The 18,528-nt window shown below is 38.4% G+C and overlaps 1 protein-coding gene across 4 annotated transcripts in view; it reads right to left on the bottom strand.

Moving 5' to 3' along the window:
• The window catches only part of Slco5a1 (solute carrier organic anion transporter family member 5A1), a 133,089-nt gene that overhangs the window by 39,257 nt on the left and 75,304 nt on the right, over positions 1–18,528 (bottom strand). For 3 of the 4 annotated variants that reach the window (XR_002789272.2, XM_023561703.2, XM_023561701.2), the window contains one exon: positions 14,811–14,975. The exons of the other annotated variant lie outside the window; for it this stretch is intronic. Coding sequence is in view for 2 of the 3 variants with exons in the window: in XM_023561703.2 (XP_023417471.1) it covers positions 14,811–14,975 (165 nt within the window). In the remaining variant the exon portion in view is untranslated. The remainder of the gene's footprint in view (positions 1–14,810; positions 14,976–18,528) is intronic. 4 annotated transcript variants of the gene reach the window in all.

Below are 18,528 nucleotides of genomic sequence, written 5' to 3' on the forward strand. Positions count from 1 at the left end.
AAAAAAAAAAGATGGAGAAGTGGATAGTACTCTTCTAGGCAAGGATCAGCAGAAAATTTTTATAAAGGGCTAGGTAACAAATACTTTCCACCCTGTAGACCAGGCACTGTCAGTTACAGCTACTCACTTCTGCGGTTGCAGAGTTAAAGTTGTCATGGACAAAAGGTAAACAAATGGGTATGACTGTTTTCTAATATTTTATTTACAGAAACAGGGAGAGGACTGAATGTGATATAAGACTCCTATTCTAGGGCAGCAGTTTGGGTTATAGCTGCCTGCAGTGCAGACTACATTTCCCAGTCTCCCATGCTAGGACTGTGGTCATATGATCAATTCTGGCCAATGTAATGTTCCTCTTCCAACTTCCTCGCTTCTGCTACTTGCACCACACACAATGTAGCTGGACTTCCACTTTGGACCATGCGGACAACAGTCATGATGGGGCAGAAACTAGAAGCAATTTGGATACTGATCCTATGTCAGCCTTTAGCTGTGCTGAGTCTCTGATATTCTAAAATAAACAAATAAAAATCCTATAATCCTATTGTAACACAAAATCTGAAATCATCTTTTCAATTCGTTTTTCAAAGATGACAGAATAAAAATGAGGCTGTGAGAAGAGGAGTCACAAGTTAAATGAGTCATTTGTTAATGCCAGAATAAGGCCTAGACTCTCAAGTGTTCTGATTCTAAATCTAATGCTTTTTCACATCTGCATGAAACTTACGCTCCCATAATCACGCAGCAAACACAGAAGTTTGCTAATTTTGTGTGTGTTTCCCCAATCAGTCAAGCCACTTATTTTCTCTAGGAACAGGTGTTCCATTTTATTTTAAAAGTGAAAGGGGAAATATTTTTATTTCTAGAGACCTCCTCTATAGACAGTTTTTCCAAACTCCATTTTTTCAGAAGTGAAAGCCTTTTTTGTTGCCCTTAGCCTTTATTTTTTATTTGGTTTGGTTTGGTGTGGTCTTGTCTTGGCGGGGGGTTGGGTTTTGGTTTTTGGCAGTGCTGGGGAGTGAACTCAGGACCTCACACATGATACACAGGTGCTCTGCCACTGAGCTACATTCCCTGCCAAAGAAAGTACATTGGACTAATTTTCCACCTAATGCAATAGGAAACTCAAAATGCACTTCAAAGGGTCTTACACATTATTATCTTCAATCATGAGGTAAACACCAAAAAGCAAATGCTGTGATTAAAAGATTAAATGTTTTATGGGCAAGCACAAGGTCCTGAGTTTGATTCCTGGTACCTGCCCACCACCCCCTAAATATTAAATGTCTTTATATCACAGTGAGCTGGCTTCAACTTTCTTTAAAATTAGCAGCAAAAATCTGAACTAATATGAGGGAAATTTTTATAGGTTTTTCAAAGAACATTCATATCAATTATTTAATTGATCAATACAAAAGCCCTGGGAATGGTATAATCTGCTTATACAGATAAGGAAAAAGATCATGAGAAAGCCAAAGGATGATGCAATAACCATGATACATTTATAAAGTACTTTAAGTCTTAAAGTATTTACATTTAATCTTATGCCACTCGACAATTACTTTTAATTTCTATTTTGTGGATAAGCAACTCAAGCAGTCTTCAAAACAAAATGCTGCAGTTCATTAATATATATGAGATATGCAAGTATGTATGATTATGCATTATGTATCGTATATAAATGCATGTGCTTGTGTGTATGTGTAAATAAATTCAGAAGACCCAGTTTCAGCAGGTTTTAGCTAGTCTTCATCCATAATTTAACCACAATATAAAAGGCTATTTATGTATTGTTTATCCAATTTTGGTCTTTGAAGTTTAATCACACTTGTGTTTAATCAACACAAGAAATAAGAAAATAAACTCCCTGAAATAACTATCACATAATATCAGAACCTTGATTTTCAGCTATGTTAGTGTATTTCTAAAGATATTTGTTTTACATGATATTTAGCCTACATGGCAATCTTCATTTATAAATTTAATATGGGGAAAAATGAATGTTCAAATACAAATTAAACACATTTCTAAGGCATTTCTGATACTCAACATTTCATTCACTTTTTTTTGGACTAGGGATTGAACTCAGGAAGTCATGCTTGCCAGGCAGAAACTTATACCGCAGAGCCCTATTTTGAAATTTTTACAAATATCAACTAAGGAGATCATATCTCTTTCATTTTCCCTCCAAATCAATAGGTGATCATTTGTTTAAAATTTCAGTTTTACGAAATAGTATATGCCCAGTTATTAAAAGCATGCCACAATATGTGTTTATTCAGTATTTACATTTACTATATAAGTTTTTGTCAGCCTTCTATTGCTGTGGCAAAATGCTGAGATAAACAGCTTGTAAAGAGGAAATGATTACTTCAGCACGATTACTTCAGCGCACAGTTTCAGAAGTTTCAGTCAATGATTTCCAGGCCCTATTGCTTTAGGAACATGGTGACACGGTTGATGGGTGTATCATGGTAGGGACACATGGTGGAGGAGGCCTATTTTCCTTACGGTAACCAAACAATGAAAAAGACACAGGAAATGGTGGAGGTCCCAGTGTGTCTTCAAGTGCGCACCCTCAGCGACCCAGATTCCTCCCTTCCACCCAGTCTCCACCTCCTCGGGGTCATTCCGCCCCCCAGGAGAGCCACAGACTGGAGACCAAGCAAATTTTCAAAAAGTGGGCCTTTGGGGTATATTCTAGATCCAAACTACAGCAATATCTGTTCAATGTATTGCATTTTCAACAGTTTGGTATTTACATAGAATTCATTTTAAACAAATTTAAAGAACAATATTAACCTACTGTACATAAAATATACACAAATTGTCACATAAGACAAATGTGTACCTATAATGTTTCTAAAAGTTCACATTAGTCAAAGCGACATAAATTATGCTTCTTTTCATTGCTATATATATATATATATATATATATATATATATATATATGAAGAATTTTGGTACAATGACTTGAAAATAAACTATTGTCCTCAAATCCAGTGGGTCCAACAGTCACAGATCCAAATAACTTCAAATTCTTCCTTTATCCAATGGAAAAATGCCACAGCAGGAAGCAGAGCTTGGCAGCGAAGTGAATTTCTTGAGGTCCGATGTAAGATGGCTTCGGTTACAAAAGGACATTACTTCAACTTCTAATAATGTCTTAGCACACGTTTCATTATTTAGATGACAAGGGTAAGGCATTTCCTGCCTGTGTGGTAATAACCATATCCTAGCTATGCTTAAAAGCCAAGAGATTCATTAGCTCTGGATGTGATTTTTATGAGTTAACAGACAGCACCTCTAAGGAAATAGAGCTGTGGACGGATCTGAGACTGAGACCAGTTCGTCCCTAGCCCAGTGCTTGTGAGGCCATGAAAGCTCTTACCTTTTCCTTTATTTTTATCTATAAAATTAAGATGTTATACTCTATCATCCATTTTCACCTTTCTTATCTCTTTCGATAACTCTGTTCTCCTAGCTTTGTATGGCTGATGGACTATGTGATAAATATGGAGAAAAGCCAGGGTCATTTCCATTAATAATGAATATTTATGTCATTCACTACACTTGGTAATTTTGTCATTGATTATTTTTTAAGTTAAGAGTCTCACTGTGTAACCCAGGCAGATCTCAAACTCATGGTGATAGATCCTCCTGCCTCAGCCTTTCAAGGGCTGAGATTGCAGGTGTGCACCACCATGCCCAGCTTTGATAAGTAATTCAGAAAACTTCAATAGCTCTCAAAAATAATTATGAGTATTTCATTTCATAGCTAGTGAAAGTGAGACCAGAAAAATTAAGCCAACCCAAGATGAGACAGCTAATAAATGACAGAAGTAGGTCTCAAACCCAGAACTTCTGACTCCAAAATCCGTAAGCCTTCTCTCATAGCATGTTGGCTCACCACAAAGAAGGCAGAGACTGGCTCACTCTAACATGGCTGGGGCCTGGTAAAATGGGACCGTGCCCAGTAAGAAATTCTTCTGTTCTCAAACATAGAAATTTAACTATCAAGCTATTTCACTCTATTATAGTATCCCACAAAAAAGGTAAAAATTATAGCAGTTCTATCTTAGGTATCAAGGGAGAAAAAGAATGTATATCTGCCTACCTATCTATGTATCTATGATTTAAATGTCAGAAAATAGATCACATATATCCAAAGTAAAGTGCTAAGACACTGATTAACTTGAATGCCTAGAAAAGGAGATTGTTCACAAATGTCAGAAGATTTCAAGGAGCTAAGAATGGGGGACAGTAGGATGTGTTAGTTGACCTACGGCAAAAGGTCTTCTAGGTCAATGGCTCATCGTAGAGAAGTGGATACTTTCATCCCTCCCTTCACGGAGTCCGTGAGGCTCCTCTTGGTTGCCATCTAACCAGGAACACAATGGCTTTGTGGTAGAAATGCTCCTACTCCTGCTCCCAATGCCTCAGTCTTTCTCCTGGGTTGTCAGCTCTTTTGAAAAGCTCCCTAATCTTTCACAGCCCAAATTTAACTCACAAGTAAATTCGCTCTGTGAACAAAATACAGCGTTTACATCAGTAATCTTCTCGGGGCTTCACGGAGAGGCACAAATGCAGATAACTGACTGGGATGACCTCTGAGCCTGTGTGTCTGCATTTATCTGTACATTTGTGCATATATGCACATGCAAGTGTGCACACACACACATACACATGGGACATAATGACCATGCTACTAACTATTGGAGATCAGTAAAATAAAGCATTTAAATTATTCAGTTGACCAGTGGATAGGACACCTCATGGTGCTCAATATATGAAATTAAAACACTCAAAATTTCTCCCCCATCCAAGAATTGTGAACAGTAGCCTTGTTTGAGGTTTCACACTGATTCTCTTGAAATCAATTTCAGGTATAACATGCCACACTTTTAAAGCAATTTAATTCTTATCATTTATATTACATCTCTGAACCACTTCCAGCTCAGATGAGATAACACCGTCAGCTTTGCACTTTTGTATCAAGTATCTTTTCTTCTCTTCCATTTAGAAAATAGAACATCCTATTAGCCACATTTTTCTCTCTGCTCTTAAAATCCATCCCCTCTAGATAATCTTTCTTGTGGATGATTTTCATGGGCCCAAAGTGCTGGCTTACTTATCTGCCCTAGATTCCTTTTCCTGAGAATATCTCCTAAGTGGGCATGACTGTTGCTACTGAATAGTTTATTCTCAGGCACTGTGCTAACCCCACTGTACACATTCTGTGTACCTCAGAATATGTGATAGTCACAGATGTTTAAAAATGTGCGCAGGGTCACAGGCCGACTGCAAGGGTCACCAAACTACGGTAAAGCCCTTGAGGGTGAGATCCCTCAGTGTTCTCATATTGCTTCTCTAGGCAACACTGGCACAGTATTGCCAAAGCAGCAGCTTTATAAATATTCATAAATAGGTGGGTGAATGGGTGATGAATGAATGTACAGGTACATGGATGGATCCAGAGACAGCAAAACTTTCAGGGGTATCTATTTGCCTCCAACACTGATCCTCTTATTTACTGTGCTATGCACCCTACCTAATTCATAAAATGTTGGAGGAGAATTAGCACAAAGGACAAAAATCTTAAAACATAAGCAGCTTTTCTGAGGAGCGACTCCATCTATATAACACAGGCTTATTTTATGGATTGGTAGTTGTATAGCTCTATATGCCTCATTTTCATCCACACCACGATGGAGAGAGAAAAACTTCTACTTTAGTACTGTAGGACTGCAAAGGATGCAAAGAAAGTTCTTCTCTAACACTGTGCTTAGATCACCACGCAAACCTAAAAAGTTCCCCTGTTTAGCCAGCCTGGCATTGGCATCTACTGAAGGAAAGATGCCCCTTTCATACCCATTCCCAAAAGCTTATATGGATTTTAGAAAGTCTTTTCACAAAGATTCATTCTTTGATTTTTATAACAATGATACTAAATGCTTAAGACCTGGGACAGGAGTGGGTAGAGGACAAGAACTGAATGTTGGGTAACATACAGTAATGACCCTGCGCCAGGTGCTGGGGATTGGATATGGTCAGCAAGGTGACACAACCTCTAGGAGACAGGGCCACTGGGAGGTCACTGGTGCAATACCTCAACAAGGATTAAGTATTTCTCCCCAGACAATGGGTGAGTTCTTACAAGGGGGGGGGGCTTATTAAAGCAGCAAGCCTGGCCCCACCCAACTTTCTCTGCTTCTGCACTTGACATGTGACTCCTCAGCAAACGCTCCAGCCTCTGCCATCTGCCAGGGAGCCAGAGCCTACACTGTGCTGTGTGGACTTTCAGCCTCCAACACCGTGTCTCAGGCAACCTCTTTCCCATACCGTCGAAGGATTCCATGATGGTAATGAAAAGCTGACAGACAGGCAATGTGCAGGCCAACTGAGTGCTGCTCAATTAAACTAGTTAAAAAGTAGTGTTAGAACACTGTTTATTCAGTATGAAGTCACTTAGATGTATCTTTATAGCAAAATAATAGAAACAACCAAATGGCCATCAATAAGGGACTGCATTGCCCGGGAGTGGTGGAGCACACCTGTAATCCCAGCATTCGGGAGGATGAGGTAAGAAAACTGCCATAAATTATAAGCCAGACTGGGCTACAAAGTGAGTTCAAAGTCAGCCTGAATTGCACAGTGAAAGCCTGTATCAAAAAGAATGGGAGAGGGACTGAATAGATATGATTCTTCCATATATTTGAGTACTATATGGCATAAGAAAAAAAAATGAGCAACGTATCTTTGCTATTATGGCGCAGAGCACAGTATATGTAGCATGGCAACCTCTGGATAAGAAAGAGGAAAATACTAATATGAACATTGACAAATAGTATAGATTGCATACATAATTTACATATTTCCTTCTGTGTTGAAAGAAAAGAAGGATAAACTAATCAAAATGGCTTCTTAAGGAGGAAAGGAGAGGGCTGGTGGAAACCAGGATGGAATCTGGTATTTTGTCTTATGGTTTTGATTTTCAAATCATATAAATGCTTTATGTAATTTACAATGCAAGCCCAACATAAAAATATAAAATACATCATTAGGATTGAGGACATAGCTCAGCAGCACAGTGCCTACCTGGCAAGCACAAGGTTGTGAGTTCAATTCCTGGTACCAAAAAAAACTATAATCCCTAAGAATCGGAAACAAAACAAACCATAGCACAATAGACATAATCATATAGAGAAGAATTAATTCAAATGACCCTGGGACATAGCCTTCAGGATAAAAAGAACTATTAAGAAGTTTAAAGTTGCATTTAGTACTTATTGTTAGTTAATAATACTGAAAGTTGGTTTGAAACTATTACACACACATGGATAAAATTGTGTTAAACTCATTAGGAAAAATTTTTGATGGTAGAGGAGAGAAGTTACAATATATCAAAGAAGCAGAGTAATAGCCTATCATTTTACATTTAAAGTGCAAATATCAATTTTAAGACTATTTATTTTAAATTAAAAAGATCAGAGACAGAGAGTCTCATAATGAGCATTTCCAGTTCTAGATGAGAGTCTCTAAAAGAGTATTTTTCTCTCGAAGGAACCAAGATCCCTTAAAGATACGTGACTAATCCCGGACCCAAGGCGGGAAACGTGGAAGGTGGGGAAGCACCTTCTAGCGTGCCATCAACCATTAAGACTACCAAGGAAACACCAAGGGCATAGGCGCCACCTTGAAGGGGCACCCAGGGCCAGAGACTGTGCAAGTGGAGCATCAAAAAGAATAATGGCTACACTGCCATATTAAACATATGGCATATGTTTATTATATATAAACATAAACATATAAAAGCCATGGGTTTCTATAATAATATTTCTAACTGCTCCAGTCACTACACAAATTTCTTAGAGTATAAGTTTTTACTCTGAAAATTGGCAAATAAAAAGACTTCCAAAAGAAATGTCGTTCATTTGAGAAAACTAGCCAAATAGGATCCTCAGCATTTGGTGAACTGACTTAGAACAATGCAAACAGACAGAGAGATCCAAAATTCCCTTTCAACATGAACATTCCTCCCCGTACTTCCTCACTCTCTGTGGCCCCAGAGTTTCTGCTCCTTTACCCCTGTGAGCAAGACTAAAACAGCCCATCTTACAATTTCATTTGCATGTATCACTCCCATTAGCAGGTAGGGCTTTACAAACACCTTCATACCATTCTAAATTAGACCTACTTCAAGGGCTGGGGAAGTAGCCCAGAGTAAATACGACTAATATACTTCGTTTTAAATAGAAAACTTAGCAAGACAGCCGGCTGATCCGGAGAAACACAGGCTATGATGACAGTGATGGAGCTGAAATGCAACTGGGTGCCTGTGGTGCTGTGTTGCTTCACTGACCTTGCAGGTCTATGGCCTGTGGTCTGATCATCTGTTCAGTGGATAGTGGTATGCAGTATGGCATCTAGGGGGATCTCCTTCTGAGGGTTATAGCCAGTGTTGATTCCCCATGGTCTTGTTTTGAAGTCCTACATCATTTTCATTGTTTTGTTGGGTTGCGTTTTATTTTCTTTTGTTTTGTTTGATTATGTTAAATCCTATGGCAGGAGCAGCTATTGCAAAGATAGCACGATATATTATGATAGCCATTTTGGATTTACTATTGTCTTGTTTTGAAGTCTGTTATTGCATTCATTGTTTTTTTATTGTTTCTATTCCATTCTGTTCTGTTTGATTTTTACTCTGTCCCAAGGTATCTGCAGCCATTTTGGAAACAACAAAAGGCATTATGTTAGTAACTATTGTTGATTTTGTAATGTTTTGAAGTGCTGTATCACTCACAGTGGTTTGTTTTGCTTGGTTTTATTCTGTTTTATTTTCCTTGGTTTTATACTCTTTCAAATAATGAAAAAGCTGGGGATTTATCTCAGCCACATAAGCACCTATATGGTAAGCATGTGGTTGCAAATTCGATCCCCAATACCAAATAAAAAATTTTTTTAAAGAATTTTTAAAAAACTTTAAAAAGATAAAAAAGAAAACTTAGTAATAACTTCTCATAGAGATTTAAATGTAACAACAGTTGTTAAACAGAAAAGAAAAAAACTAATTTTAATGAGTATCTGCAAACTGCCTTAAGATATAATTATCTGATTTACTGTTTTGCAATAGCCCTGGAAAACAAGCACTCCCATTTTACAAAAGTAACACTCAGATGCAGTGTGATTAATGTCTAGTTAAATGACAGATCTAGGATTCAAAGAGGGTTCCACGAATTATACCAAACTGCCTACAGCAAAGAAAAACAGAACAGTGCTGATACTAGTTACATATCGTGTGTGGGATCCTACGTCACTAATGATACCAGAGTGATGAATCAGTTAATAACCTGTCCTGTGGTAAGGAGGTATACAACTCCATGGAGAATGGGAGAATAAATGTCATTTGGTGCACATGGCCTTGGAAAAACTATTTAAGATTTCAGTTGGTATCTGCCTCTTGCTGTGCAGCAACTAGAGGCTGCCAAGTGCATCTTTACTTTAATGCTGTTCCTATACATTACCCTATCCTGCAATAAGCACCAATGCGTCTGCACGTCATTCTGGATCCTCTGAGCCATCATTAGGAAACGAACCCATCAGACTGCTATCACCCGGGTCTTGGCTAAGAAACCGCATACCAACTTGCCATTGGTAGGCACCCAAACACTTCTTACATTACTTGATTAATAAAAAAGTAAAATGAATCTGAGCATCTTGACATTGTCCATGATAATCTTCTACAACAGTTTCATTAGCATCAAAGAAAAACAAACACAACTCCATGTGGTAAATACCTCTCTGTCCAGAACACAAAGCACTCACATGGTTGCCACATTTAGTTCTCCACAGTTTTTAGTCATCTTTCAAGACTGACTGGAGTGGAGGGACTCTGGGAAAAGCCACAGAATGTTGATTGCAAGGACAATTCCCTTCTCTCTTAGAGTACGCTGGGTTTCAGTGTGGTAGCAGCCCAGGTCTCAGTGTCAAAGGGACACTGAAGTATATCCATATCTAAGATACTTTAGATTACTCTAGATACTAACGTTAGCATTTTTTAAAATATTTAAGTAAAGTTTAACTTCACCGAGCATGCGTGAGGCTTTGGGCTCATCCCCAGCACACACACACACACACACACACAGAAACCTATGTATACTTATAAAAATTGGTACAAAAATGGATTTTAAAAACTGCCCTAACGGGGCTAGGGATTTAGCTCAGCGGCATAAGCGCCGGCCTTGCAAGCAGGCAGTCGTGAGTTCGATCCCTGGTACCGATAAAAACGAAAAAGAAAAAAAACAAAACAAAACAAAAAAAAAAAAAAAACTGCCCTAACATTGTTGTTGATATCCTCAGAGGAGTGAAATGAATCAGAGTCATTCATTCATCACTGTCTTGCATTTAAAGATGCAGTGATTCGAGTTCCGTGGCACTGGCTGGAATTGCATCTCATCCACAAAACCAAAACTAGGAGCTGAACACTGAGGACAGATATTTGGTTATTTGAAGACCAATAAAACTCACAGTACTGGAAAAAAAACCTCACTCCCCAACTCAATCATGATTCTTAACAAAGAAATAAGCATCTTGATTATTCTGTGGTGGAAAAACAGAACAAAATTTTCCAAGGGTACCTGTAAGACGAAGTCAGTGTCTAATTCTTTAAACTCCTCTATGGTAAAGTGGGATTCCAAGCAAAAACTGAACAATATTATGACAATAGCCTATGCATATTTCACCTAAAATCATGAGTCAATTATTTATTTTATTATTTTTTTAGACAGGATTTCACTGCATAATCTAGGCTGGTTTTGAATTTACTATGTAGCCCAGGCTGGCCTCAAACTCATGGCAATCCTCCTGCCCCAGCCTCGCAAGTGCTAAGATTACAGGCATGGGCCACTATACCGAGCATGAAACAATATTTTAGACTCCAAGGAGTCTAAGTACATCCTGACTCTCTCCCTTACTATTTGCCTGTAAGTAAGTTATACTTTCCTTGACTTTGGTTTACTCATCTGGAAAATGGGCATAATTAGTAACACCTACTGCATAAGTTTCAATTATATGGATTAAATGATGTTATCTGTATAAAAGCTTGATTGTGTCTTGTACTTAGTAAACACCCCATAAGTGTCACCAGTTGTTTTATGATGATGATGACTGTAGAGGTTTCTTCCTCAGACCTGTTCAGCTGCATGACTTCAAGTGTAACCATCATCATCACAAATAATAATCGTCTTTCCTATGATATACTGCTATACATTTCCATTTATATTGTTGAGTGTATTTGATGTGAGGTAAGCTGCACTGTAAATAACTATTCACTACTTCATTTGATCCTTCTAACAACACTGACACACAGTGAGACGGGAAAGATTACCCTCATTTTATAGAGTTCAAAGCAGCAAGTGACCTGCCCAGCGGGAGGGCTCATAGCCACACTGTCCACCCCTGTGTCAGGACTCTTCCCGCCTTTACAGGCTTGTCTGGAATATCGACGTCATAGTATATAATCTCAAGCAGGAATCACAGCCCGGGGTGGGTCAGCAGGCAGGCCCTGCCCAGCAAGAATGTGCTGCGACACCAACCCACAGAGGAGCAGGGCTGAGTTCCGTGCTGCACTGACACCTCCTGCCCCAGCAAGGTCCCCCCAGGGTGATCACGGGGTGACTAGGCGGTGCTGAAGACCCTTGGGTGTGTTTCCTACTCCCAAAGCCTGAAAGCATTTCCCCACACACTCCCATGTGCTTGCTTTCACAACCCCTCTATTTTCTCATCTAGAGGTGAACTGCTTATTTTCTTGCTTTCTTTCTTTTAGTAGTTCTCTTTCTTTTTCTTCCTTTCTTCCCTTCTTTTTTCAAGAATAAGCTCTATCTTATCTTTCCCTTTTGCTTTGCTTTTGTTCAAGCAGCTCCTCCACAGAAAACAGACACCATTCCTCCCTCCTTCAAATGGACAGATTTGGCTTTTCTTTAAAAAGCCATTTGCTGCATGAAAAGTAACTCAAGCACAGCACTCTACCAACCAGCCAAATGATCTCTGCAGGCCACGCCTTCTATTCATCCATTTAAATGGCGTTTCCTCACATTTTGTAAGGTTCCCTCTCAGGTCTGTGAGCACTCTGAGGTCCCAGCTGGACTGTTTCCCCGCCATACACAGGCACTGTGCTTCATCTGGGTGTGCTGGCCCACGAGGGTATGAAAGACCCGCCTGTGGAGTGTGTAAGCAACACGAGCACACTGTCGTGACAAGTCAAGGACTTTATCCAAATAAAGTTTTTTCAAATGAAAAGGGAACTAAAATTCAAAAACTTTACTAGATAAGAAATTAAAAGGATTTTGAGGGTGTTGGAGGTGTAGTTCAGTAGTAGAACACTTATCTTGTATGTATGTGGCCCTTGGTTCCATTCCTAGCACTGAGAAAATAAAAGATTTAACTAAAAATGCTGTTCACAGGGGCTGGGGATTTAGCTCAGTGGCATAAGCACCTGCCTTGCAAGCCTGTGGTCCTGAGCTTGATCCCTGGTACCGGTAAAAATACAAAAAAAAAAAAAAAAATGCTGTTCAGATAAATTTCTTAATGCTCCATGTCACTATACATGCATAAAAAAGGATTCAGAAAACAAAAGATCTCAATCTAAATAAGTCCTTAAAATAAAAATCTATGTTTAGCAAGTAAGAAAGATTCGATTGATTAAAAAATCAATAGGCGTTTTTAAAAGCATTATCATCTCTGCTCAGTCTTACTTAATATAACAGACGGCCCTCTCCTCTTTAAGCATTGTGTTTCAGGGATACTATTTATTATCTATCTGTAAATGGGAAGTATATGAGCTGAGACTAGCAGAACACAGTGAACTATTAAAGTTTACATAAATTGCACTGCATTGAAAGAGAAAGAAAGAAAGGGGGGCAGGAAAGGAAGGAAGAGAGGGAGGGAGGGAGGAAGGAGGGCGGCCTGGAGGGAGAGGAAGGGAGAAAGCCAGCTGTTGACAAAACCAGAATGCAGTGGTACTTTGGAGACCGCTGCCTCCCGCTGCAGTGGTGCACGATGCACAGACTCCCCAGCTGGTCTACCCTGCAATTCTCCTGCCACACCTGGTAAGTGCTGCCCCGCTCGCACCCCTCAAACACCCAGCTGGACTCTTGCTCCACTTTTCCACGAAGAATGTCTGTCCAGCTTCCCTCTCTACCAGCCCTAAGAGATGGCCTTGGTCAACACGCACTCAGACTGCCTCAGGCCTTCCTAGCTCAGCCCAGGAGCCCCAGGGTCAGCACCGAGAATCTACAGGAAATGGTGTGACCTAGACAGCACGGCTCGGCTCAAAGTGTGGCTGGAACCCAGGCACACAGGGTGGTTCCTCATTGTCCTGAGGAAGATTGTTCATAAGAAAGAGCCTCCATTAGAGGGAGTTTTGTGGTCAAATAAATCTGGAAAACACCTTAGTCTGAATCTGCCTCGGGGAATTTCACAGTGGGTGTGGGCACACTGAACAGGTCTGCAGGGAGGAACGCTATTACACTTTAAAGCAAACCCTACATTTACTTGGCTGTGAACCTTCTTTCCAGTAACACCTTTTAATGTTGAAACATAATTTGGGAAATGCTTGAAACCACTGTACCTTAGTAGTTAGAAGCTGGCGTCTAGTTACAAGCTAGCTCTTGGTTTCTCCAAGAGTCACTGACTCAGCAAAAGGTCAGTGAAAAAGCTAAATTAGGAATGGAAAGTTTCAATTTTCTGACAGCCCAACTGCACATTTTACCTTAATATATGAAAGCATATGCTTCTGAAATCAACACGGAAAAAACTATATTTTTAAGGCCAAATTATAACAGTCCACAGCAGGATATTTTTTTTATGAAAAAGTATCAGAACCCAATTTTATCTCTTTATATGTATAAGATGAAGCAGAGAACAAAGTAATTACACAAACATTTCAAATCAACTTTCCTTTTTTACAGTGATATCATTTCTCCTGCTTTTTTTTTTTTTTAGATAAGTCAAGCTTACTGAGCCTGAACGTGGAATCTCAATAAAATGAAAAGATGGGAGCCCAAGACATCTGAAAAGTTATCATTATTCTACACTGTTTATATATTTTTTTATTAATAAAATGAGCCTTTAGGAAGACATGGCATTGATTCTTTAATACCACCAAGGACACGTGTGGAATATGATACAACATAATACACTGAAAGCTCCCCCAATATCTGAGAATAATGTTCCCACATTTCTAGGTGTCAAATTCACTAAGAAAGAATATCTGGATACTAAGTACTACAAGAATATGTATCAGAAACTCTTAAAAATCAGCTTTTGCCGATATAAGACATCTAAAATAAAATTCACAAATGTCCTTTGTAATTTTAAGCACCTCCAATGATTCAATTAAAATCTGTTCACATTTATGAAGAGGAAATATCACAGGCTTGATCTATATTCAACATTACCACTTATTTTTAGAACTTAACACTTCAAGGCCCATTCTAACTCATTAAAAAGACCAATTCAAATTTAAATTTGAACATGGTTGCTTATTTCATTTTCTAAAATTAAAAACATAAATATGCAAAACTCTGCCTTCCCAAAATACAGTCAATAAACATGTCCCAGGAAATATAACTGGAACCAAAGAAAACACTTTCCATGATTTCCTCCTCCTAAAATCTGGGTGATGGGTAACTGATAATCAACTCATTTAACACTTTGATGTCAGACTGAACTTTCTTTTTCTTCATTCATTCCATTTCAGTCTAGTGGACAAAAGGATCATTTTGCAAGTAGCCCTCGTGGCCGAGCCTTACCAGTGTAGATGCTGGCATTGGAAGCTGGGATACCAAACTGTGACTCGATGAACTTGGGAATGAAGGTAATGAAAGCAGTTACAATGGCACTCTCAGCTGTGTATGACAGACTCACAAAAAGGAATGTCATGTTGCTTAAGATCCTGACAGCTGCTCTTGGTAGGTCTACAAAATGACAAAAATGACAAATGAATGTTATAAACAATAGATGGAAAACAAAATAAAACTGAACTGCTTCTGAAATGAACTGGAAATAGCCATACACCAATATATGCCACAAAAGAATAAAAACACACCGATCTGATGATGACTCGAGACCATCCCCTGTATTAAACAGGTTTGGTTTTGGCTTCATTGTTTAAACTTTCAACCAGAATAAGGAAATTATATATCTAAAAACATAACCATGCAAAATATCCTTACAAACAGTATCTAATCTACAATTCCTATTTCAAAAACCATTTGAAATAAATCCTCAGTATTTTTCATTGATTCATTCCTCTCTGTTTAGGCTATTAAAATTAAGAAGTACCTCCAGGACTACCTTAAATGACACATTCTGATTTTCCAGCCGCATTTACAAAACAGGAATAATCATAGCTAAAGAAGCTAAAAAGGATGAGACCAGCAAGTCAGATATGTCCATGTGCCTTCAGGCTGGACAGCAAAAGGCCACCATCTCCGAGGAGGAGAGAAGCCAGAGATGGGCCTGACAGCTGCGAGGCTGTTCCTCAAGAGAGGAAGAAAGGCCTCATCCCTAAATTAATGCATTTATTTCACAGAACATGCCTCCAATATATGCATAATTATTTTCATTGCAGCACTGTATAAAATAGTAAAAACAGGGAAGGGAAATACAAATGTCCAGCAATGTGAAATGTTTAGATAATGTGTGGCATTGCTGTTTAATGAAAACCCCAACAGTTAAACATGGAGTAGAGCTGTATAGATCAACATGAAGTAACTCTAAGAAATATTTTCATTACTGAAAAAGCTACAGAAACATATAAATGTGTATATATAATCATATTCAAGTAAAAATGAAACAATGTGTGGTCAATTGCAGACTTCTCAATACACATAATACCAAACTCTTAAAGGCTTAAATTCTGTGAACAAAATTGAGATTGGGAAAGAGAAGAATAAAAGGAGATTCTTATATATATACTTTTGTAATTCTTTTGCATGTTTACAATATGAATTAATGCATATTTATGTGATCTTTTCACACCTTTGTGGAAAAGATAAGATATATTATTTTGGCAGTAGTCATCTCAGCAAACAGCTATCTCCTTACCCTCTAACATAACAATGTCATTTCATTAAATTAATCAACAACTTTCATTAAGATTAGAATTCATAGCCTCCTATTTACCAGAATCAAAAACATGGAAAGTGAAGATTATCTGCCATTATCATTTAAAAATTTAAATTAAATTTAGTGTTAATATAGTAATTCAATTTTTAAAGTTTAAATTAACATTTTAAACAAATTTAATCTGCATAATTTTACCATCAAACAACACATATAATCAAAGCATTCCATAAAACTGTCCAATACTTTCTTGATAAATTGAAATGTCATATCCAAAATGTAAAAATTAGAAAATTAGAATTACCTATCAACATTTAAATATTCAAATTGTTAAGTTTGTATATTAAAAGGTTGTGTGTTGAATATAAATCACATGGGAGAAATATAAAATCATTTTTAATACACAAAGACAATGTATTATCACATGAATATTTTAAATGATAATTACATCACAATTTTTTCTTTTAGATCTAGTTTGTATCATAAAACAGCCTTCTAGTTTCAAAGGTACCTAAAAGTATACCTGATGATACTCTCTGCTCTTTCATTTAAAAAATAAAAGTATGCTGCTGTTTAATAAGAATTTACAAAAATCCAAACTTTCAAAACCTCTGAATTAGCTTTGTTCTTTCTTCCACCTTGTGCGTACCCTTTGCTAACTGGGACAGAGGAAGCCAAGAGCCACAGGATCCAATATTGTACCTTCCATCAGTGATGCTAGGGGTTACCTGATAGACAGAAGGGCCAAGCTACTAAGCACAGAATCACAGGAGTCAGTTTTCTAACTGCTAGAGAAGGGAATGACAATACTAAAAGAGGGACAGTTAGATATCAGGTTGGATCTGTGGGGACTGGTCTGAACCAATTAGGTAGATAAGTGGATTAGATAGCAATCGCTGAGTAGGGTAAGTTGACAGGCAATAAGGTAGGACTGATATCTAGGATAGACTGCGTGATATGGATGGGGCATTATTTCCTAGTTCTGCCTGCTAGCAGGGTTTAGAAGTAAAGAGACTCAGGCTGGGCGTGGTGGCTCACGCCTGTAATCCCAGCACTCGGGAGGCTGAGGTGGGAGGATCGTTGGGAGTTCGAGACCAGCCTGGGCTGCAAAGTGAGCTCAAGGCCAGCCTGAACTGCATAGTGAGACCCCGTCTCAAAAAAGACAAAAAAAAAAAAAAAAAGAAGAGACTCTGGTAGAAATGAGTCCACCTAGCACCCAGTTCCTGCTTTTTACAAACCACTTCTCACTAAAAGAAACCAGAAATGTTTAACTTTAGAGCAGGTGCAGACAGAATATAAGACAAGCTTAGAAAACCTTACTGAACGGGAAAGTAAAGAAATGCTCACCGTATGTCAGAAAGACCTCTTGAAGGATCTCCTAAGGACAAGCTGGGGCAATTTGAGGTTAATGGATGAGAAAACTGGAAGTGAAACTCTGACAGGAATGAGGTACAGTTGATCCTCATTATTTGTAAATTTCATATTTGCTAAAACTTAAATGCTAACCAAAATGAAAGTTTGAACAGCTCACACAGCCATGCTCAGAAAAGCGAAGGTTTCAGTCATCCAACTCGACCCCTCCCAGTTGAGGCAGAAACGGGGGACACTGCATCTTCATGCTTCAACTCCCACATGGTGAGGCTCCTTTGCACAATGTACCGTCACCTTCTTCTCGTTGTGTTAGGCTGGGGACTCTGCTTACTTACATGGTAATAAATCAACAACATAGATTAAAAAGGGGTCTTTACACAGAATCCTGGGCTAATGGGCCGATGATTAGATGGTTACAGGAATCCATCCTGCACCTCCCCTAGAGCAAAGCTTCGGTATTCACTAACTCCATATTCAAGCTGACTCTATAGAACATAACTACCATGAAGAATAATGAGAATTGACTGCATTTACACAGCCTCAAAGTATTTCCCCATGATGAACTTATAATTATTGATCGATTTATATTTACATAATACATATTAACTTTAGCACAGAGAATCCAGGAAATGCAACTTCGCCCAATAATCAAAGTAAACATCACTGATTTCAGGACACTTGCCTCTGTTATAACACACTTTTAGGTGGCAGACCTGCAAAAATTCATAAATCAAGAAGCCATAAATCAGGTGATAATATCAATCCCAAGCCAACAAACATTCTACAGAGTTAATAGCTAAGGATCAAGGTTATGAAAGACAAAGAAAGAAGTGGAACTGACCCAGCTTGAAGGACACTGAAAGGCACAAAATCTAAAGGTATACAATCCTGGATTGGATGTTGAACATAAACAGCATTATTGAGATAACTGGCAAAGTTTGAATGAAGCCTATAGTTTACATGGTAGCACTGGTTCAATGTTAATTACCCACTTTAATAGACGCCCTGAAGTCTTTGGAGCCATACAGCAAT

This window comes from Cavia porcellus, unplaced genomic scaffold, assembly GCF_034190915.1.
Source record: "Cavia porcellus strain 051 isolate PalLab524CR breed Dunkin Hartley unplaced genomic scaffold, mCavPor4.1 scaffold_10, whole genome shotgun sequence".
Taxonomy (NCBI): domain Eukaryota; kingdom Metazoa; phylum Chordata; class Mammalia; order Rodentia; family Caviidae; genus Cavia; species Cavia porcellus.